At 44.2% G+C, this 20,850-nt stretch overlaps 13 protein-coding genes across 13 annotated transcripts; 6 read left to right on the top strand and 7 right to left on the bottom strand.

Annotated features, from left to right (window-relative positions):
- Positions 1-229: 229 nt before the first annotated feature.
- On the bottom strand, positions 230-2,161 carry DI09_86p130 (uncharacterized protein; the record flags this gene model as incomplete). Its single annotated transcript, XM_013381122.1, has 1 exon — positions 230-2,161. One exon carries the CDS (start codon positions 2,159-2,161, stop codon positions 230-232), a length of 1,932 nt encoding a protein of 643 aa, XP_013236576.1.
- A 770-nt stretch (positions 2,162-2,931) lies between these two features.
- Positions 2,932-4,404, bottom strand: DI09_86p120 (hydroxymethylglutaryl-CoA synthase; the record flags this gene model as incomplete). Its single annotated transcript, XM_013381121.1, is given in 5 exon segments — positions 2,932-3,057; positions 3,083-3,241; positions 3,266-3,445; positions 3,465-4,333; positions 4,359-4,404. The coding sequence occupies 5 exon segments, from the start codon at positions 4,402-4,404 to the stop codon at positions 2,932-2,934; spliced, it is 1,380 nt and encodes a 459-aa protein (XP_013236575.1).
- A 384-nt stretch (positions 4,405-4,788) lies between these two features.
- DI09_86p110 (uncharacterized protein) lies at positions 4,789-6,327 on the bottom strand (the record flags this gene model as incomplete). The annotated part of the gene is made up of 3 exons (XM_013381120.1): positions 4,789-4,983; positions 5,946-6,122; positions 6,205-6,327. 3 exons carry the CDS (start codon positions 6,325-6,327, stop codon positions 4,789-4,791), a joined length of 495 nt encoding a protein of 164 aa, XP_013236574.1.
- Positions 6,328-6,390: 63 nt separating this feature from the next.
- On the top strand, positions 6,391-7,443 carry DI09_86p100 (uncharacterized protein; the record flags this gene model as incomplete). Its single annotated transcript, XM_013381119.1, has 2 exons — positions 6,391-6,604; positions 6,632-7,443. 2 exons carry the CDS (start codon positions 6,391-6,393, stop codon positions 7,441-7,443), a joined length of 1,026 nt encoding a protein of 341 aa, XP_013236573.1.
- A 14-nt stretch (positions 7,444-7,457) lies between these two features.
- Positions 7,458-7,685, bottom strand: DI09_86p90 (uncharacterized protein; the record flags this gene model as incomplete). The annotated part of the gene is made up of 2 exons (XM_013381131.1): positions 7,458-7,604; positions 7,635-7,685. 2 exons carry the CDS (start codon positions 7,683-7,685, stop codon positions 7,458-7,460), a joined length of 198 nt encoding a protein of 65 aa, XP_013236585.1.
- Positions 7,686-7,687: 2 nt separating this feature from the next.
- On the bottom strand, positions 7,688-8,470 carry DI09_86p80 (phosphatidylinositol transfer protein; the record flags this gene model as incomplete). Its single annotated transcript, XM_013381130.1, is given in 3 exon segments — positions 7,688-8,056; positions 8,076-8,173; positions 8,203-8,470. Coding segments are annotated over 3 exon segments (735 nt in total), but the record flags the coding sequence as incomplete, so codon positions are not given.
- A 368-nt stretch (positions 8,471-8,838) lies between these two features.
- DI09_86p70 (uncharacterized protein) lies at positions 8,839-9,063 on the top strand (the record flags this gene model as incomplete). The annotated part of the gene is made up of 1 exon (XM_013381129.1): positions 8,839-9,063. One exon carries the CDS (start codon positions 8,839-8,841, stop codon positions 9,061-9,063), a length of 225 nt encoding a protein of 74 aa, XP_013236583.1.
- A 16-nt stretch (positions 9,064-9,079) lies between these two features.
- On the top strand, positions 9,080-9,595 carry DI09_86p60 (Snf7-like protein; the record flags this gene model as incomplete). Its single annotated transcript, XM_013381128.1, has 2 exons — positions 9,080-9,219; positions 9,310-9,595. The coding sequence occupies 2 exons, from the start codon at positions 9,080-9,082 to the stop codon at positions 9,593-9,595; spliced, it is 426 nt and encodes a 141-aa protein (XP_013236582.1).
- A 676-nt stretch (positions 9,596-10,271) lies between these two features.
- DI09_86p50 (helicase) lies at positions 10,272-14,834 on the top strand (the record flags this gene model as incomplete). The annotated part of the gene is made up of 1 exon (XM_013381127.1): positions 10,272-14,834. The coding sequence occupies one exon, from the start codon at positions 10,272-10,274 to the stop codon at positions 14,832-14,834; it is 4,563 nt and encodes a 1,520-aa protein (XP_013236581.1).
- Positions 14,835-16,579: 1,745 nt separating this feature from the next.
- Positions 16,580-18,652, top strand: DI09_86p40 (uncharacterized protein; the record flags this gene model as incomplete). Its single annotated transcript, XM_013381126.1, has 1 exon — positions 16,580-18,652. The coding sequence occupies one exon, from the start codon at positions 16,580-16,582 to the stop codon at positions 18,650-18,652; it is 2,073 nt and encodes a 690-aa protein (XP_013236580.1).
- Positions 18,653-18,816: 164 nt separating this feature from the next.
- On the bottom strand, positions 18,817-19,077 carry DI09_86p30 (uncharacterized protein; the record flags this gene model as incomplete). The annotated part of the gene is made up of 1 exon (XM_013381125.1): positions 18,817-19,077. One exon carries the CDS (start codon positions 19,075-19,077, stop codon positions 18,817-18,819), a length of 261 nt encoding a protein of 86 aa, XP_013236579.1.
- Positions 19,078-19,118: 41 nt separating this feature from the next.
- On the top strand, positions 19,119-20,206 carry DI09_86p20 (arginyl-tRNA-protein transferase 1; the record flags this gene model as incomplete). Its single annotated transcript, XM_013381124.1, has 4 exons — positions 19,119-19,312; positions 19,339-19,759; positions 19,870-20,068; positions 20,094-20,206. The coding sequence occupies 4 exons, from the start codon at positions 19,119-19,121 to the stop codon at positions 20,204-20,206; spliced, it is 927 nt and encodes a 308-aa protein (XP_013236578.1).
- Positions 20,207-20,353: 147 nt separating this feature from the next.
- DI09_86p10 (queuine tRNA-ribosyltransferase) lies at positions 20,354-20,848 on the bottom strand (the record flags this gene model as incomplete). Its single annotated transcript, XM_013381123.1, has 1 exon — positions 20,354-20,848. The coding sequence occupies one exon, from the start codon at positions 20,846-20,848 to the stop codon at positions 20,354-20,356; it is 495 nt and encodes a 164-aa protein (XP_013236577.1).
- Between the last annotated feature and the right edge of the window lie 2 nt (positions 20,849-20,850).

The following is a 20,850-nucleotide window of genomic DNA, read 5'->3' as shown; positions in this document are numbered from 1 at the left end:
AATTGGAACAGCAGATCCAATTTTTCGACGTCATAAATGTGAAACGAAGGCCCGGTGCAGGCAACCACATAGTAAGCGGTCTCCCTCTTCTGAAACACAGGAGGCAGCAAATTACAGACCACTCCCAGATCTCTGTTCCTTACGAACAACGTGTGGCATTCGGGAGTCTTTTGTTCCAATTTGCAGCTTTTCATAAAAAAATAACTTAAATTTTATTTAATTAACCAATTTAATCCAAGATCAAGGTTGGATCCTGCTGTGGCTTCTCTTTGAGAACTATTTTACAAGCAATATGAAAGTCTGGGCTGCACGCTACCGATGGTGCATACTTTTTGATCCAGCATTTAAGAGCAAAAATCTTGTTTTGGTTGTACGATGGACACGACATTGCTCCTCGAACATACATCCCCAACATCGACTTTGTTGCTTGCAGGAGTTGCCGGTCATCGATTTTCTTGGCTTCTTCTGGAAGGATTTTTTGCTCTAAATAGGGGATTTTAATATACTGGTCAAAATACGATTCATACAAGCATGCGGAATCAATCAAATTCGGGGTTGCCAGTAGATCCACAACGATGTCCGGTGTTGGAATGCCGCCGTTTCTAAGGAAATGGTCAAACACAGACTTGGAAGCAAACTGGTGGCTAGACAGCGCCTTTATTACATTTCGCAACAAGATCGGATTTGAGCAGGGAACAGGATCTTTCATCAGAAACTCCAAGTAATATTCGTACGCAAATAGCTTTGCCCTGATTTTGTCCAAGATGCTCATGACGGCAATATGCACCTCGATTGGAAAAGTTATCCTGGAATCTTGGAACGATTTCGATGATGGCAACATCCGCTCAAGAGGGAAAACTAGCGATATATCCCTCCAGTTGGACGATTCTTCTGCAATACATTTTAGCTTGCTAATATTAAAGATCGTCGATGCCGAGAATACGGTGGGCTTGTACAGGTAAAATAGCAAACGAAGCGTCTTCAGAAAAATCTCAATTTTGAGGTCGCGCGTGGCATTATAATCTAATTGCCGGTCATATAAATTGAGGAGCGAAATCACACTAGCTTGATTCGCTGGAAAGGCAAACGAAATGCTTTTGACAATGCTGGCCTCGGATCTCTCGAAAGAAGAGGAAGAAAAATTGCCAAACCTGGCCACGTCCAGGGATGGAGCAACACTTTCTTGTATTTTTTTCAAGTTGACCTCTTGATGTGTGGAGGCGCTGTTTTCATCGAATATGATTTCTTTTTGCTCGCAAAAAGACACATCTTCGGAGATATTTTTTGAAATCAATGAATAAAAATGGTCTTGGCTTGAAAGCGGCGCGTCTTTTGGGACGATGGAAACCAATCCGCCCTGAAGGTGGGACGAATTCAGGCCTCTATGCCTTTGGTTATTAAAAAAGTTTGAATTGGAGCCGCCGTCATTGCTTTTGGCAGAATTGGGAGTAATGCCGCTATACGAGGTAGAAATCGGTGTCGGCTTTGATGTGCCTTTATCGGGCTCTTGGGTGTATTCCGTATTGCTGCTGGTAAATCCTGCCATTTTAGGCGAGGCATCTTCCCTGGAGCAGGATGGTGCAGACTTTGGCCTCGGAACTTTCTTGGTTACCGGAAAAAACTTGGAAATACTCTTTGGAATTGGAGGGGCGTTATTAAATTGGTGATTTTCGTGCGCAAAGTTGGTTGATATTATGGATGACAAGGTGGGCTTTGCGCTGTCATTCTTTTCATTTGTCACATCGGTCTCTTCAGGCACGAGTGGTGGATTTTGCGGATGATTTTCTATCGGCGCTGCTATACCGAAAGCAGAATTAAACTCCTCAAGGCTAGATCGGACTTCAAATCCTCGTTCAGCAGTCGAATGATCAGTCCTGGCATTAAAGATAGCAGCTTTATCCTCTACGCTTACTTGAGATGATAAGCTAAACGCTCCATTTGCAGGATCACGCTCCTTTTTCGAAATCGGCTCTTTTTTGACATTAGACGAGGCTTTTGGATCTTGTGTTTTCTTTGTGGATAATACCTTTGCGGTTTTGGAATCTTTAGTGGCGGGATTTGCAACCGCAGGGTCGATGGAATAAGACGAACGAGAAGAGAGCACTAAAAAAGGCAACGATGTTTTAGGGTGAATCCACAAAAAGCAGCCCTTTCTAATCATCCGAGCTCGATTTTAAATAAATTAATTTTTTGGCCATAAAAATATACTCTTTTCCTACCAGTTTAATGAAAAGATATTCTTCAACCAACCATGCATCAATGATGAGATACACAGCCAAAGCTTAATATATGTTGCGTGTCAGTATCGGTGTTTTCTAAATAAAGTCATTCTTCGTTGATGGCGCCCTCTTCGCCCACTCTGCTCAGCTTATTCAATCTACTCGAGAGGCTTTTAAATGTCCTTTTGGCAGCTTAGCCATATGGCCATCTGCATTTTGGCTGGAGTTTGTGGTGCCCACTATTGTTGACTCGGCTGGAAGCAGGATTGGGTACGGGGAGCCCAGAGTTGTGGAGACAGTGATAAACAGACGCTTTGGACATCCATTAAGACATACCGGCTATTGAAAATAAAAAACAAGCCTTCGGAGGCTTTGGCTTTGCCTCCAATTTAAGTGTGCCATTCACACAATGCAGACACCAATTTAGCCAGCCGCCAGTTGAAATCGAGTGTTTTCATACTTGGGCGCACATCGCTTATATTGACCGGTTATATGCCCGAATTTTCCAAAAAGTGCTCCATACCGGTTTCCAGGAAACATCGTCTACCGTTTTCCCTACTAGATGCTATAGTGATAAATGGCGAGGAAGAAGCCGGTGTAATTTAGCCAGCCCCACATCCCCTTATGCTTTATTCCGTACGTTTACATTGCAAATGGAGCACACCAGACCCGTACAGACACCGCTTTCTGGTGCAAATCAATAAACTCGTATTTATTTTTCCGATTTAGCTTGGTATATCCTTCTGCACTTGGCATCGATTTCGCTTAAAACGATTGTTCTGTTCGGAACAAGAGAATTGAACTTGGCATTTTCAGCATGCCCTTTATCATCGAGCAGCTATAAAGTTAGACATGCAAGTTACTAGTGAAAATTGGATGGGCGATATTTTGGTCCTTTCTGAGAGCCGCTCACTCAACGCGATGGTCTTTGAAATGTACTCAACAGACGAAGTAATTCTCAGTTCAAACATCGAGGAGCAGTATCCAGAACCATATGCAAATAATAGGCACTTTTTGCCGATCTAAGGTTAAGACAATAAACCAACCAACGAGTCCCCAGCTTGGCTACATATCAAAGAGATCAGCCCAGAAAACAAGGCGCCGCAATAAATGTTGCCCAACTCTCTTGAGCAAGCAAGTGTAGGCTGTGTCTTTTGCAAAAAAAGCTCCTGGCTAGCTGCAAGCATCTCATTTTCCAGGGTTTTGTCATCAAAATTCAGTGCTTCCTAAAGATAAGAAAAGCACATACATCCGGCGTATCATTGATACTGTTAATGTCTTCATAATACTAGAATTATTTAAGCGATCCTCGATTACCAATTTGGACAGTGCCTTTTGAACCAATTTTCCAAAGGGAGAATGAAAAAGATAGAAATCGTACGCATCCAGCGGGCTCTTGCTTGTGATGTTTCTTTTTGTGCGGAATAATCGGTAGCAGGATGAAAGCGCTTCAAAATACGATTTTAAAGAAAGAGGGCCATCTACGATCGGAAAATCTGTAGATAAATTCGGTTTGAAGAAATCATAAGCATGCTTCATATGGGAGGCTCTGACCCCGTTACAAACGATCGGGGCGTTTGGCCCCACCAGAATGGCAACCACGCCAGCACCGCCAGTTGGGCGAGCCGGGCCTCGTTCATATACAGCTATATCTCCGGCGACAACGAGCCCAAGCCGACCGTCCCAACAGGAGCTCTCCATCCAAGCAATGGTATTAAAGAAGGCCGCAACTCCGCCGTAACAAGCATTCTTTACATCGACACCTTCAACATCATAACAACCGTTGCCGTTAAACAGGTCCATGATGACCGATTTGATGGACTTGGACTTGTCAATTAATGTTTCCGTACCAACTTCTAGCCGTCCAATGGATTGATAGGAAATTTTATATTTTGACATCAATTGAGAGACCGCATTGAGGGAAATCGAGCAAATATCTTCACATGGCGCGCAAACAGCCATGTTTGTTTGCCCCAAGCCCTTAGTATATTTGCCCTGGGAAACATTGTCGTGACACTCTAAACATAATGCACAAAAACCGATACCCAACTCTGACTGAGAAACGTAGAGAGAAGGAAAATAGATTTCCATGGCTAAAATGCCAAAATTGTTCCCTATTTTTGTAACAACAACAAGTACCTTGGGATGGGGAGACAACAGGACCCATGGAAGCGGAGGTGGACATCATCAATCAACCAGTTTTTTTCGGAATAAATTGAGAATATTAAATTTTAGTGCAAGCCCACTTGCTTATGGGTTACTTGCTTATGGGTTACTTGCTTATGGGTTACTTGCTTATGATTTACTTGTTTATTTGACTAGGGAGGCCAAAATCTGCTCAAACTTTACAAAATACCTAATGCCGTCAATGGAGCATAAACGCTACCTGAATGTAAAGGCAAAAAGCAGGGATCTTGTTCTTGAAGACGGGATCATTTTAAAAAACATCGACTCAACGGGCTTGTCCGCGGGAATTAAATAAACATCTGGCATAGCGCCATTGGCTTCAATCGACCCCCGATTGTATACCGTGGTGCCATTTTGATGCAAAATGGCATCAAGATTGAGGTCAAACGGATCGTTGATGGAGAGGTTTGTTAGCCTGAATCTGAGCATCTAACAAATGAATGGAAGCATTTACATCGTTTGCATCTATCTGTGCCTGAGGGTTGCTGATAACATCCAAACACGTGGGAACACCATCCAAATTCAGCGATTCCAGCGATTTTGAAATGGGTCCGATTTGCGCCAAATTATCGACGATCTACAGCAGTTACGGAAACATCCAAAAATGGCGTACTGCCTTCTGAATCATTCCCTGAACGGAGCCAATGAATATGCCGATGGACGCCTGCTTGATTTCATATTTCCTTTCCAAATGCATGATCAATAGGATTGTCAATTCAAATATGGCCAGAAGCTTTGCCAACGACCATATAACTCTATCCGCAAAAATTGATATCATGTTTTTCTCTAGCGAAAGCAAAGGGGGCCATTCCTCATCACTGATGGGATAATGTCCTCTGCCCGATTCCTCAAACAGGGAGAAACATGCATCAATTTGCAGTTTGTATGCGTTCTTTATGGTCTGGCAGTTTTAGGGCGAATACGTAGTTGTTACCTTCAGGGCATTGTAGATGCTTTCTATTTTGCACAAACCATCGACAATTTCAAAAAGCGAAAATGTGTCTGAATGTGAGCTGGAGCTATAGTTTTCAATAAGCGACGTGTAAAAGGATCCAATCCGTTTGCACGACGACGGGTTTTTTAAAAAAACCGTGTCGTACAGGCGAGAGCAAAGAACGCCCTCCAACCCCTAAATGTTATCAGCGCAAAAGCTTGGAAATACGTTTTTATATTCGTACGAAATGAGATGAGAAATGTGCGATAGCGCATGGATCGAACAAAAGATGCTTGAGCTTAGGATTTTCTTCGACAAAAGTAGCAAATCGCAAGCTTCGATGTATTTTTCTTGCTCCAAACACGTTTCGATCTTTTTGGGGACCGACCCCAGGTTTTTCCTGCCATCATAAAAACACAATGCACGCGTACATGAGCGATAAAATCAAAATGCGCAAGTTGGCTTCTTCCATCAAAATATAAAGCGTAGTGAGGTCGAAGCGGGATCCCACCAAACAGCATTTAGACTTTTGGAAGTCTTTTTTGTATGAAGAAAATTTGGATCGCGCGTCTACACTGAAAAGCATATGGCAAAATACCCAGCACGTTGTTGCTGATGGACGAAAATTTCGACGCTATTGCCTGCAACTCGTTGTGATAAGAATTGGTAGCGACGTCCATGGCTCTTTCTAGCTCTAAATGCAAAGATTCGTAGGCCTGAACATTGTTCGCCGACTGCGATGGGGAATTTGCAATCTCCATGGCAGAGATAAAGGCATTAAACTACGTTCCGGTTAGTGGCGTGCACATTTGATACATTTTGATTAAGAAAGGGCTTCCAGCTTGTTTTCAATGACGAAAGCACTTTCTCCATATGGGAAAGATCCAGGTTATTCATGGCATCTTTTCGCTTTGGAGCCAAGTCTAAATCTCCAGCATGGGGGTATGCATTCCCAAATTGGGGGAGGCCATTTTTACCAATTGACATTAAATTGCTGCAAAAATCGGATGCCGCTGCCGATAATTAAACTTTCTCAAACTTTTGTTGAACATGTGCATTGCTCTTGTGCACGTTGAGGGAACATCGAACAGCAACACCATGTACCGTTGCTACACAAGTACTGACCCTAGATCGGCACTATTTAATCGCGAAGAGCTATTCAACAGGCCTACCAAACGACTCTACACTTGGGCGAATTGTGACATTATTGGGGGCCAAGATTCCGATATGCTTGGCACCTGGAAGGCCTTGAACACAAAGCTCAGTATTGTATGCAGGAGTTAAGTTTTAGAAAGAATTGTTCTCTTGACAAACGGCAGGGCCCTAAATACCCTTGGAACGATCGGTGCTGCTCAGAGCAGCTGTTCTACTGGCTCATCTGGCGATGAGCCCTCTATTTGCAGTCGAGGGGTTCTGGTTAAGATTTTGGCATCAGAGCCAAAGCCCCTTTCAGATGCCGTGCAAATTGCATTCTCCTCTTCATTATACCACTCATTTAATCTGATAGCAATCCAATTTGACATGGAAAGCTATTCGTTCGATGTTTGCAAAATTGTACACCGAACTCCGAATGCAACCAATGCTTCCCTTATTACGCAAAACGAAGTAACCCTAAATAGACATTCAATGGCAGAGTCGCTATGCTTGATAATGGAAAACATGGGGATTTCTACATTTTCCCTGACGTGTCCATCTCAATCTGATTTCCCTTCAGCCAAAGGATACAACCTGGCAAAAGCATATTCCATGCTATGGCAGAGAAACGAACACAAGGACATTCCCAAGCTAATCGCCTTGCTTTCACAAAGAATCCAAGGCGTCAAGGGGGAGCATCAGAATATGCAAATTAGCTCTGCCAAAACCCCCATTGACACCTCTGCTGATGTGGATGTTGGTGAAATCCTAGAGCAAAAGCTGTCTGCAACATTCATCCCACCATTTATGATTCCAAGTGGATCTTTTGGAACGGTCTCCTCGTCCATTTTGCTATATTCTTACCCCTCAGACGACGGGATGTTTTATGAAAAAAAATACAACCAGCATGCCAGGTTAAATGAAGACAAAGAAATCAAAATTTCTTTTCATTTATGTAAAAAAGAATAAAAATTATTTGGCCGTCAGAGTTCGATCCTATCGGGATCTTCATTACCAAGCTCGCAGACAGCCTGATCTGCAACAATGGTGTCTTCATTGATGCCATGGATATTGATAGCTTCGTTTGCATGTTCATGACTACCGGCACTGACAGAGGCTCCGGTTTTCAGCTAAATCACCATTAGGGGAAAAATGCCCACCTGATCGAGATCCTTTTTGGCCTCATCTTCAAGTGCTCTGATATCCGACATCGTCAGCCCAAACCATCTATCAAAAGAGCAGAAAATGCTCCTATGAAAGCGCAAAAAGAGAGATTGCTCGTACTAGCGACATAAGCATCAGTATAAGGTACTTTGGAAATATAAGACTCAATTTTCGATTCCAATCCGAACACTTTAAATTTAATTGTAACCAATTTGTAGCAACACATAAACGGTTTCTTTTGAGCCTTCATATCGCGAATCCAGTTTGCATTGAGGGGTCCTCGTAGCGGATCCTTTTTTGGACAGAATAGTTTAGGATTTGTTTCACAGCCATTTTCCTTTACATCAATCGGATCATTTGCAATGTCTATTCTGACAATTTCGCGCTTGCTGAGCAAATCGGGTGGCAAATTGTGCACCTAATGTTGAGAAGATAACAAGAAACGTCAGTACATTTTCAAGATCATCGTCATTGGCCACATGTTTTGTCTGTATTTTGATGGAAAACCTTTCTCTCAAGAACGGGTTGAAAAATTCTCACCGCTTAAACAAAGCAATCACATACCAGTAATGCAATCCGGATACGCATTCCATGCTTTCTCGTCAATGATTAGCGTGTTCGCTGGAACGAGCGCGCTGAGAATCCTTGGGCATTTACTGCAGGGTAAGCGAAACAAATGGAACCTGCCAAGGTGATATAGCTTGTGCGTATACTGTCCCTTTCCCAGTGCTTGGTCGTTGTAAGGTTCATTGATAAGAATTTGAATTCCAGAATCCGAACTAGACTCTTGCTTGCTCATTTCGGCCACAGAATACAGCTGTGCTATTTGATACTATATTTGCATTAAGCTGAATCAATAACGGTACTTCCTCAACAGTGAGGGGCATCGGGATTCGGCTATATCGTTACAAAACGGAGGCCTTACAATTCTTTAATGAGAACCATTTGATTAGTCGCAGAGAAATAAACTTTTTAGGGGAGGGGTCAAATTACAAAATACAAATTAAAATTTACAATTGAATTATCAGTGGTGTAACCCTTGGACCCTTTTGGGGCAACAATAGATTGTCAAATAAATTGAGGGCGCAACCCTTTGCTGGCTTTTTATATGCCCAATTGACAATACGGGTGATACTCATCATCTACACACTTGCCTTTGGCCAAAATTAAACATTAAAATTTGCTTCAATTTTATTTGAAATGTTCTCTGGGTTCTTCTCTCGGTTTTCATTGACCGGAAGCAGCACCATCATGGGTGCTCAAAGCTCCACAAGCCCCACAGAGGCCATTTCAAAGCTAAAGGACATGATAGTTGAGCTAGAAAAAAAGGAAAAATACATCTATAAAAAGATCGAGAATGAACTGGAAATTGCCAGAGATAATGCCACAAAAAATAAGCGAGGTATTGTGGAGGCTTTGTCCTGATCGTTATCTAGTTGCAATGCTTGCTTTGAAGAAAAAACATTCGCTCGAGGCCGAGTTAGAAAAAATCGCAGGAACCATAACAACTTTGGAATCACAGGTGATGACAATCGAAAATGCCCACATCAATCTCGAGGTATTGGGGTGTCCTTTTTTTAGGTCATGCAAGTGATGAAGGCAGGATCCGAAGCGATGAAATCCATACATGGCGCATTGTGAGATTAGCCCAATGATTAATTGGTTTATTAGAAGCATCGGCAATGTTGACTCTACAATGGAGGATATTCGGGAGCAAATTGACATTGCTTCTGAAATCTCGTTGGCTGTGTCGCAGCCTATAGGACTGGCCTTAGATGCAAATGAGGTATGGGTAGCTTTTGTAACCGGCCAGCAAGAGCTAGAAAATGAGCTTGCTTTACTGCAGCAAGAGCAATTAGATGAGAAGCTTCTTGCAATCAGGGAAGGTGCTCCCTCTGAAAAGCTTGAGCTTCCGAGCTTCAATAATATTGAAGGCAGTAATGCGAGCATCTGTTAACTTTTTAGATAATCCCATGGGTACAAAGAAATACCGCTCTGTTGAAGACGAGCTGGAATCTTTGAGGTCTTCAATGTCCATTTAGGGGAGAAACCCCTTTTCATTAAAATTGTAATTTCAGTGAATCTTTATCCTAATGGCCACCGTTTGGAAAGGCGCGTCTTCAATAAGTGCCTTTTAGCATGTGTGTTAAAAATTTTCAGAGGCTCCCTTAGTATTGCGTTTCGTTTGATCCCGAGACCTATCTTGCTTTTTGCAATTGTGAGATAAACTTTGGGGGGGGGCCAATTCTACCAGTCGACTATTTTGCACAACTTTGTAAATGTTTGGATTTTTTCGGCTGGCCCACTTGCAATGCAGTTTGATGTGTACATTTGGTTTTGTTTTTGTTTATTTTGGGAACCGTACAGTTTGTGCATACCAATGGTCAAGTTTAATAATAAGTTGGACCCCACTGCCTATCACTGAGAACAGCAAGTGTTTGTTGGACATGTTTGTGCGCTCGCGCACAAACATGCAAGCAAAAGGAATTTCGCTTGTCATCTCTTGCAATGGGGGGGGGGGGTCGGATGATCCCGCCAATTGAGGAGGGTCTACCTACTGCATGTTGGATGTGTTAAATTGAAAATTTAATGCTGAATTTGCGCACAAGTTAGAGTTTGCATTTTACAATTTTATGGATTCTACTTTTCAGGAGCACTTTGATTATGTCGATATTGGAAAGTACTTTGGGGGATCCACGTCTTTGGTAGTGACAGCATCCATTATCTGTTTTATTAAAAAGAATGTGACCAGAAAAAATGTATCCCTATCTTGCGCATCTTCCATTCTTGCCCGTCAGCTCGCCTTGAATGGCCTCTCCCATTTAAGGCTTTTAGTGCCATGCCCAGAGGATCCACATCCAGACGTTACAATCGAAGAGATTAATGTATTTATCGATGCATTTAAGGATGCCTCTAGTGGCGTCCAATCGCTTTGCCTCTCCAGAGGAAATCCAAACGACGTCAAGCTTTTGAGCAAACATGCCTCCACTTGTCCTCTCATCATATCTGTTCAGTCAACTTCGCACGTGAAACAAGCCATTCAAGCCGGAATCACCATTGCAATCCTTTCAGAGCGCTCCTTTTTGATTGGAGAGCGTCTTTATTGCTTTACCATGCCCGCCGATCCGAGATATCTGACCATGTATGACGACAAGAACCTCGATGGACCTCTTCCTTTAGAAGAAGTCGAGATTCGCAAATTAGAGGGCCATCGGCAATCCATTTCTGCTTGTCTTGAAAACACTTCCTCCATGGAAGAGTTGGAGACCTCTTTGAAAAAGATCTCGTCCACCTCGTCGCACAATGGCAAGATTTATCAGCAAGTGACGGATGATCTTGACCCAAACATTGAAAAAGAGGATCAAATATCCGCTTTGACTACTTTTTCGCATCGATTCACTCCGGAGCAGCAAGAGCGAAGGCGAGAACAGCGAATCATGACCCGTATCAGCACATACGCAAGTTCACTCCACGGCGCTTCTTCCTGCTTCAATCAAGTCCTTCGTTCGGACGATCCAGTCACAAAGGGCAGTGAAAAAAAGAAGCCTTCTCATGCAAAAAGTGGCATCAAAAAGTCACTTTCAAAGGCAGAATTGATGAAGCAAGAAAACACCCGTCGTTTGATGGAGGCAGATTTGGTTCGTCAGCAAAAAATCCTTGCTGTGGCAAGAGAGAGCTGTTCTACGAGTCGAACGATCGATTCCAAGTTAGCCATCCTAGATCAGTTGCGGATCGATCGCGAAACCTCGTCACCGGCAATATACGTGTCGATGCTTTTGGAAAAGCTTCGGATTTTTGGCGATGCTTGGAGGAGCAACGTTTTGAACAGATCTTCTGATCTTGCAACCTCCACCAAAGATGCAGACTTTGTGCATGCCATCGCTCTTTTTGAAGTGCTATTTGAAATCATTGACAGCGGTTGTGAACAAGAAACCTCGCTTCTGGCGGCTCTAACGCCTTCTCAACTGGAGGCCGTTATTCTTCCTTCCTTTGCGCTATTTGGATTTTTAGATGCAGGCTCCAAGTTCATCATCGAGTGGGCTTCCAAAACTTTTTCTAAAAAAGATGTCATCAAAGCGATGGAGAGCGCCCTTGTTCGAGCAAGTCGGGAGGTCGGTAAATACAAGGTGCGTCATTCCTATGTGCGCTTCCAGCTTCTCTTTTGTGGGCATTTGGCTCTGCGAAGTGATGCCGCTAATGAGGGTCCTGTGGTGGATCCACGTGTCCGATTCCGCCCCGATCCCTGGCAGGTTGAACTGCTTGACGCAGTCGACGAGGGCCATTCTGCTCTCATATCGGCACCTACTTCTTCTGGAAAGACATTCATTTGCTACTATGCCATGGAAAGAGTGCTCCGGCGTTCAGACACAGGTGTTGTTCTCTATGTGGCTCCAAACAAGGCATTGATGGACCAGGTTGTGGCTGATGTGTATGCGCGCTTCAAACACAAGCAATATCCAAAGAACAGCGCCTCTCGATTGTTGGGATATCTCACCGATCTGGAGGTGTTCCATGCGTGGGATGCCCAGATTTTGGTCACTTTTCCTGAAGTGATTGAGCGGTTTATCACGTCGCCTCTTTATGAAGAGTCTTTTTTCAACCGGGTCGAATACGTCATTCTTGACGAGATTCACACCATCTCCGAAGAGGGTAAAAGTGGCTCTTGGGAGAAAATTTTGATGACCTCCAGAGCACCAGTTCTTGCTCTCTCAGCTACTGTAGGAAACAAAGAGGCTTTTTTCAAATGGCTTTCGACCATTCAAGAGCGTGCTGGCATTCAATGCCGCCTTATCGATCATGCCGAGAGATATTCAGACCTCCAATATCACATTTTTAGCGGGTCTGTTGGGCCAACAGAGAGACAAAATCTCTTGAAAAAGGAGATTGCTCAAACGAAGGAAAGCAATGACGAAAATCAGGATCATGACGCTGTTGAGAGTCAAAATTTGGCATCCACCTCATCATTGCTCTCCGTACGCCGCCGAATGGGCGGAGACGGGCGGATCCTACTTTGGCACCAGCTGCTCTCTTTATCCATGGATGACTTTGATCGTCAACTTCCCCCAGACTTTTACTTGCTGTCTGGAGACTCGGTCCGACTTGCAGACGTATTCAAGACAGGAAAGTTTCGGGCGCAGCTGCCAGCCGAACTTGATTACGAAAAAATGCCGTGTTTTACTGAGCGACTTCGAATTCGCCGCTCTGATTTACGAGCGTATTCAAGAAATTTGATGAATTGGATTCGTGGGTGCATTTATGAGCGCACAATCACAAAAACAGACTTTTTACAGATTCAGAAGGCACTTGGAAACGACGCTCTTTCTGCTTTGCATCAACAAGCGCTGCACGAAACAGAAGATTTACCTTCTCAAGTGAACGATGGAGCTTCGTTTCCTATTACCTATGAAAACTATTTGATGGGCTCTGTGATGCCGCTGCTGACAGAGTTAAGTGTGGAGGATCGCCTTCCTGCCATTATTTTCCACTTTGACCGCTCTTTCTGCAATCGACTTGCCGTTCACATCATTGAAAGCCTGGAGCATGCGGAAGCCGTAAAGCATTCTCGCCACTTGCGCGAAGAGCGCCTACGTATGTCGGCGCTTGAGCGTAGCCAACGAGCCTCTCGTCGTGTTCGCGATGCAGAAAAAAAAACATCCAAAGATTCGTGGATCGAAGAATCCATGGAGGCCGAGTCAATTTCTGACCTGATGGCTGCTTTGATGCGTACACAAGGCCCAGATCCCGAGTTTGTTTTCTACGATCAGCGTTGGAAAATAAGCGACATAGAGCTCGGGGAGCTTATTGATGCCCAAGGCGTTGCACGAGCCATGACATCCCCTGTGGAGAAGGTCCTATTTCGTGGCCTTTATCGTGGAATTGGGGTGCACCACAGAGGTGTTCCCAAACGGTATCTTTCGTTGGTGGAGCATTTGTTCCGATTGAGACATTTACAGGTGGTGATTGCCGGCGCCACGCTTGCGCTTGGAATTAACATGCCATGCAAGAGTGTCATTTTTGCCGGCTCCACATCGACTTCTTTGACGCCCATTGACTTTCGGCAGGCTTCTGGTCGCGCCGGACGGCGCAACTATGACGCCTTGGGGCACGTCATTTTTTGGGGAATGCCCAAGAATCGTCTTGATAATCTTCAGACATCGACAATACCGTCCATACGGACGGATGCTGCCTCGTCTCTCAATGCTGCCATGGTACTTCAGGCCTTCCACATGGCCTCTAAAGGCAAGGAAGGAATCTCCAAGCAGCTCTTTTTAGAGCGATTCCTTTCCTCGCCACTCTCTCTGCTGGGATTAACTAGTGGCGAACAGGCCTCACATGGAAAAGCAACCGAAAAAAGCATTACACCCGTTCTAGCCTCACATGGAAAAGCAACCGAAAAGAGCATTACACCCGTTCTAGCCTCCCATTTTTTCCGCTTGGCGTGTGCACTGGAACGTTTAGGATTCCTCACTTCCATCAACGAGGGGAAGCTGATGGCTCCAACAGTTTATGCTCGTCTGCCGCTGCTCCTTCCTTCGCAAATGCCAGCGTCAATCATTGTGAGCCATCTGATGCGCCTGGGGTGGATTGACCTTCTCTCAAACGATTATGAACGCGCCCCAGATGCCACGGTGAAGGAATTGTTGCTCTTTCTTTGTCGGTTTGTACAGCTTCGTTATTTGCCTGCTGCTTCATTTAATGTGCCTGCTGAGCTTGTTGTTCTTCCGCCTCTCCATTCGCCCGAGATGGAGAGCACTCTACAAAGCGACCTGATTGCATACTGTGATACGCTAATGGGGGACTCTAAAATAGCAACGCGCCCCGACAGTTTCCACCGCGGGGCTCTTATTCTTGGGAAGACTATAATTGGCAGCAGTGTTGATCGCGATACCGCATCTGCTAGCGTGAACTTACCTTCGATGCTGATGCTGGCGATGCCGTTTCACACAATACCGCCGGATGTTTTCATTTCCGGGTATGTTTGGGATTACTTTTTGCATGCCGATGTTGAGCGCATCCACTCCTTATACCACATCTCTGAAATGGCGCTTTGGTATGAGCTCAACGAGTTCAGCAACTTTCTTGCACAGCTGCACCAGATGGCACAGCGAGAGCCCGTTGCCAGCGAAGCAGCAAAACTCGCCATTTCCGACCTTTACCTAACCTTTTTCAGGCGCTTCCGTCTCATGTGGGCTTAGAAATATTAATTCACTGGCGCTAATTTTGAAATTTTCATGTTTGCACAGTTAATGGACAGTCTACCAGTAGCGCAAAGATGCAACACATTAACAAGCCATAGAGGAGTGCAAATAGGCCCAAGTAGCGCGGTGTAGGATAGTTGATAAATACCCTGCAAGAATAGGCCGCAAACTATCAAGCAGAGACATTATTTGGGAAATTGAAACTGGAGACCCAATGTTCTTGATATCATTTGCCAGCTTGGCAGCAGCATCGAGGAGGCGTCGTGTTTACATTCAATCCCTTTACAAACCGAACTGCCTTTGGATCTGCTATTGAATAGCTAATAACCCAGCGTTACATTAAACTGGCCTTGATGCTGAGTTTTCACATCGGCATCTTTTTGATTCAAATTGACGTCAATGTGTAAATGGGCTGCTCAACACATCTCTTCGACCGTCACATACATCCTCGCTTGTAAAGGCTTTTATGCCACAGCGAATTTCCGGCCCGGTGAAAAGGCTCGATAGGAACGTTCTGCAATGGACCGCCCTTTGAAATTGGCTCAGCAGCTTGATTCTCCCCAGCGTTTTTGGTAAAGTTTTGAAGTAGCTGAAAGTTCCTTGAGGCCCTCTTTTGTGGTGGATGGCAGATGCTTTGACAACGTAGGCTCTGCATTTAAAAGTGTAAAATTGACGGTTGGTAGCGCTAATAAAGGTCATAAGATACCGTGATAAGTGCTTTTATTTCTTGGGGTTGCCAGTCATGTCTATTATCCGCTTTGAAATACAAACAAATAGCTGGTTATCGGTGGTCGATATTTTGATCGGTCGATATTATCAATCTCAACACATGGACTTTAGCAAGCATAACAGTCACTTTCACGCCCAGATTCACAGCAATCGTGCGCTAAACTTATGTGTCCGAAGGTTTTTTTTGCTAAATTTGGATACACCATAACCAATGAAGCGTCCAACCCTTTTGTTTCGCTGGATCTGGAATTGCATTCGCATCTGCCGTTCCGTTGTTTGAGGAGACATTAAAAATTGGGCACATTCAATCGTCTCTTTTGACTATCGCTATTTGTCGACTCATCTACACTAATGCAGGGTTGCAGGATCATTTTATCATGGAAGGCCCCAAAGCGATGAAGAAAGAGATCAGCATTTCACAATTCAATGTGAAGGCCAAATTTAAATTTCAGATTTAAAAAGAGGGGCCACTGGGTATGTCACCCAGATTTGCGGATCGGGCCTTTTCGCCATCGACACTTTGATCGCTATTTTTAGACTTCTTTTCACGCGGAAGCTAAAATCGTCACTTTTAGATGCTATTTTTGAGGCTGGACAAACATTTTTAATCCAGTTTTGAAAAGTAGATCTCTCTAACTTGCGTTGACACCTTCTCTAAATTAGGGTGACAAACTTCCTTATCAAAAAGAATGGAGCCACTTTTGATCGAAAATTAGCAGCGAAAAACAATGGATTTGCATTTTTGATAAATCTGCACAACGGTACCAAAATTCTGGACTCCGCATGAAGCCGTTCCACATTTAGCCACATTACAAGCAAAATTTGAAAATCTTCCTTTATAAACAAGTTGTGCATTTGTTGGCTTTTCAGTAGATGCAAGATTTTAAAAATTCAGAATGGGCACATTTGAGGACGCAAGAAGCCATACGAAATCAACGAGCAGTTTGACGAACTACATGATAGGCAGGGCAGTAATAAATTTAAACTTTCGCTTTTTATTGTTTGGATAGGCAATGGATTTGCTTTTGGAAGATGATATCCTAAAAAGTATTTATGACCATCTTAAGAATGGGGCGAAACCTTCCGATTTACTGGAAAACCTTACGCACATGTGGATCAATTTTCCTTCTTTGCTCAATGAGTTTGGGGGTCTTTTGCATGATCATGCAAGCGGTGTCGAACCAATAGAAAATTCGGAGTCATCCTTAAATCTCACCAATATTTTTACACTGGAAGAAGAACACAGAGGGGAAGCCGTTGCTGTAGAAAGCCCTTACCCTTTGTCATTTTCCCATGAATTTTTTCTGTCCGCATTTTCGCAGCAAATCAGCTCAAGGTGTACAAACGCTAGCATCAACGATGAAAAGCTGCACATCGACACCTTTTTCCTGCAAAACGGACCTTCCAGTGGATTCAGTGAAGCCTTTTTTAATGATGGGCCCATAATTGCACGCATGCTTTCTAAAGTCACCTCCAAGTTAGACCAGCAGCCTTTTTTATATATCGACATGCTTACGGAATCAGTAATCGAGAATGCTAAATGCTCCCAAAAGCTCCAACATGAAAGCCCCGAATGCTCTCCAAAATTAACAAATGGAATTTCGGAATGTCTTTCTGACGCTCCCTATGGATGCGAACACTTTCTACAAATGCTCCTTGCGTGTGTGAAGGATGGGTTTACATTTGAGGCGCATTGGGCAGAGACTTTGCTAGCACTGCTGGGGCGGCCAATCAAGCTGGAGCGGTTTATTTTGATGCTAGTGCTAGTGTTTCATCAAGATGCACATTTAAAAGTCGGCGGTGCTTTGCTGCATTCATTATTGTCGCTTGTTGCATCTATGGACGCAGAATTGCTTCGGATTTACCTTCGCTTTCGGCTGCCTACTTCTGCACGTCTATTGGATGGCATAATGAGCCTTCTCACAATGTCTCCCTTTTCGAAAGAAGCCCTTTTACAACCCGGGTCGGCCGCAAAGGACCAATTGGCCGTAAATAGCGCCTTTTCTTTGCACACTTTGACGCGGCCTTCAGAGTGGCTTGTGGATTCAATTTTCTGGCTCATACTCTGCAACGATCGGCACAGTTTTGAGAAAGGCTTATCATTACCACTTGGAATCTCCCTGGGCCATTGTTGCCACTATGCTTCATGGATTCTGAGCCCAGGTGACAGGCTAATGGAGTTTCCAACCCTATCACGGGATCTTCTTTATAAGGTGTGGAGTACACCTATTCTTCCATTCTTTGTAATCGAGCTTTTGCGGTCTAGTTGGCCGAACAACGGGCCAACTTCCACCGATACAATAGGGGTGCGCTACGAATTCCTCAGCGTGCTCATGGACTATTTCCCTTCAATGGAGACGCCGATTCCTAAAAAAAGTCTCCTGAACTCCAAACGTTCAAAAGATTCTTCGCTCTCCTCACTTCCGATTGAAATATTGGAACAGCTTCTGATGTCCATCCCTATTGCCACCGATATGGAACTCATCGTGCTCTTTTGCTGGCTCAACCATAGGATTGGACATCCGCTTATTTCATCCGTCACTTCCGAGCTTGTCCTTCTTGAGGGTAAAATTGGTGTATTTATTGTAGAATTAGCTATATGCCATGGACCTGCTGTTGCCCTTCCTGTTCTTCTGTTCCTCTTTATCCACTTGGAACGTTTTTTTAACGGCAATATCTCGAGAGGCCATCAGGGGGCTGTCTATGAAGCCTCACTGCATACTCAAAGTGACCAGCCGTTTGTACATGTACCAAATAGTAGGTCTCTTTCATCTGCACTCACTTTGCAGCTTGAGAGGGAATTGTTTTCCTCATTGATCTTTGTTGACTATCTCGTGGGCACGATTGATGAGCTCAAGTGTCAAACGTATCCCAGAATCACAAAGCTTCTCCGAGCATCATGCTGTGGTCTTTCTCATGTTGAACAGTCCGAGATGATCCGCCAAATCTACAGCGGCTATGAGCTCACAAAAGCCCCGTTAGTACAAGGTGAACGGCCATGTGGGGGTGACCAAATCAGTGCACATGCCGTTGACTCAGAGCCCCAATTGACTTGGCTTGCCTCTGCATTGCTTTTTCATGCTTAGAAAACGACACTATTGCACTTTCAGCTATGTCTACACACAGCTGAGCGATCCAAAGACCAACAGCCAATGATCGCGATGTGTTCAAACACCAATCTAGCGCCAACCGCTTGTTTGATGAGGTCGATGCGTTCAAATCGATTGGAAAGCGATTTATTTTATATTTGCTACTGCTCTTCTTCTGTGTGGAATGGGTTGTGATCCGGGTCTCCAAACCGTTCGGCGCACGCTGCCGGTGTTGCAGAGCAGCAGTCCAAATACGCCTTAATTAGCTGGTGACAGTCGATGCCTTTTACTTGGTTATGTGATTGTTTTACGCAACTTATGGCATCTTTTAACATGGGACCACATTCTGTCTTCAAATAGCGAGACAGCTCTGTTTTCTCCCGTTCTGTGGGCGACCCAAAACTGATCGTAGGCGAAGACATGGCGAATTGCTCTCTAAAATTAAATTAAAATTTAGCATAAAATGGGTGGACCTTTTTACAATCCCAGATACTTGTCACCACAGCTAGCGTGCATGTCATTCGTAGAATCGGTCTCTGTGTTTACAGGCCATTGTGGGTATTGCGGTGGGAATGGATCTATCGCAATCTATTCGGAACTCAAAACACCTCTTGCTGCATTGCTGTACCAAGAGCTAATGGAGCAGGGCTGGCGAAGGTAAGGTTTGTTGATGCTATTTGCAGATCTGGCTCCAAACTGCTCTATTTGCCCCTCAATGATATCACATGCTGCCCACTTAAACCGATCAGGTTACGTGTTTCGGCGTTCACTCCTTCTCGTTCTCAGAGGAAGGCGTATCGCCGCATAGCTACACGTTTCCGTCTTTTGACAACCTATTCTCAAGGAGACATCACAAAAGACCTGGAGGCATACCCAGAAGCAATTAAAGACATGTATAAAGTTGAGAATTTCAAAGAAACCAAGGAGATGGGGGTTCTTCCGGCCTTTACAGTCAGGCTGCTTGAGCCCTCTGAACTGCTTGCTGAATTCGAGCTTGCTTCACTTTTTACGCTTTTTCTGAAGTATCAGCAAGCGGTACATGAAGATGCTGCTACTTGGACTGTCGATTCGTTCAAAAGCTTTATTATTGATGGCGCTCTTGAGGTATGGGCATTGTGATCCGCTATCAGTTTGTTTTCTGTTTTTCCATCTTTTCCGGTGTCTTTTTGACATTTCCAGCTGCAATTTGTTGTAATTTTTGTATTCATTTGTAGGAGGGATCGACTCGATTCTTGGTCTTTGTGATCGGCACACGGCTGGTAGCAATGTCAACTGTAGATGTGCTACCAGACTATATTTCGTCATGTTATTTTTTTTATGACCCGGAATATGCTAACCTTTCCCTTGGAACCTTTTCCATTCTGACCGAAATTGAGCTTGCCCGCATAATGAGACGTTCCTACTACATTCTCGGTATGGCTTTCATGCCCAATTTTAGGATTTTACTCGCCAAAATGTCCCAAGCTGCTATATAAGGCCGCATATGCTCCTGCTGAAATAGGTATTCCGCAACTGGGAGGCGGAAAATTTTGCTGGCAGCCCTTAGAGTAACTCTAAATTGGGCTGCTCGCTTGGATTGGCACGTGTTAGTGTTTATCTTTCGTTCAATTTGTTATCAGCCCTTGGCTTTCGTTCAATTTGTTATCAGCCCTTGGCTTTCGTTCAATTTGTTATCAGCCCTTTATTTGCTTTTGATTGCTATTCTGCCATTCTAGGATCGATGACAAGGCCAATACTTGCAAGAGCATCGATAATCCACTCGGGCACAATCGCTTCTTTATCGGCGAGCTGCTCCTCATTTTCGATGAAGCGTCGACGCAGAAATGATTTGATGTATGCGGGGAATTTGTCTGCTATTATGGCATCGCGCATAGCCCGTGAAAATCGCAACATGTATGCAATGTTGTGCATTGAAAGCAGGTGGCAGCCTGTCGTCTCTTTCCCGACGATCCCATGTAGGGCTGCTCTGGTATAGTTTCGGCAAGTGAGGCATGTGCATTCCGAATCGATGGGTCGCAAATCCTGGGCATACATTGCCTTTTTAAGCGAGATATCTCCGCAAGGGTGCAGAGCATGGCCAAACCTTGCTGTACGTGTTGGAAAGACGCAGTCAAACATATCAACACCAAGTGCCACGCAAATCAGCAAATCGAGATCATATCCAATACCCATGCAATATATCGGAATGCACATGC

This window comes from Mitosporidium daphniae (genome assembly GCF_000760515.2).
Source record: "Mitosporidium daphniae strain UGP3 chromosome Unknown contig-86, whole genome shotgun sequence".
Lineage (NCBI taxonomy): Eukaryota > Fungi > Microsporidia > Mitosporidium > Mitosporidium daphniae.
The sequence above is the reverse complement of the archived record's forward strand: the minus strand, read 5'-3'. Positions and strand labels throughout refer to the sequence as shown.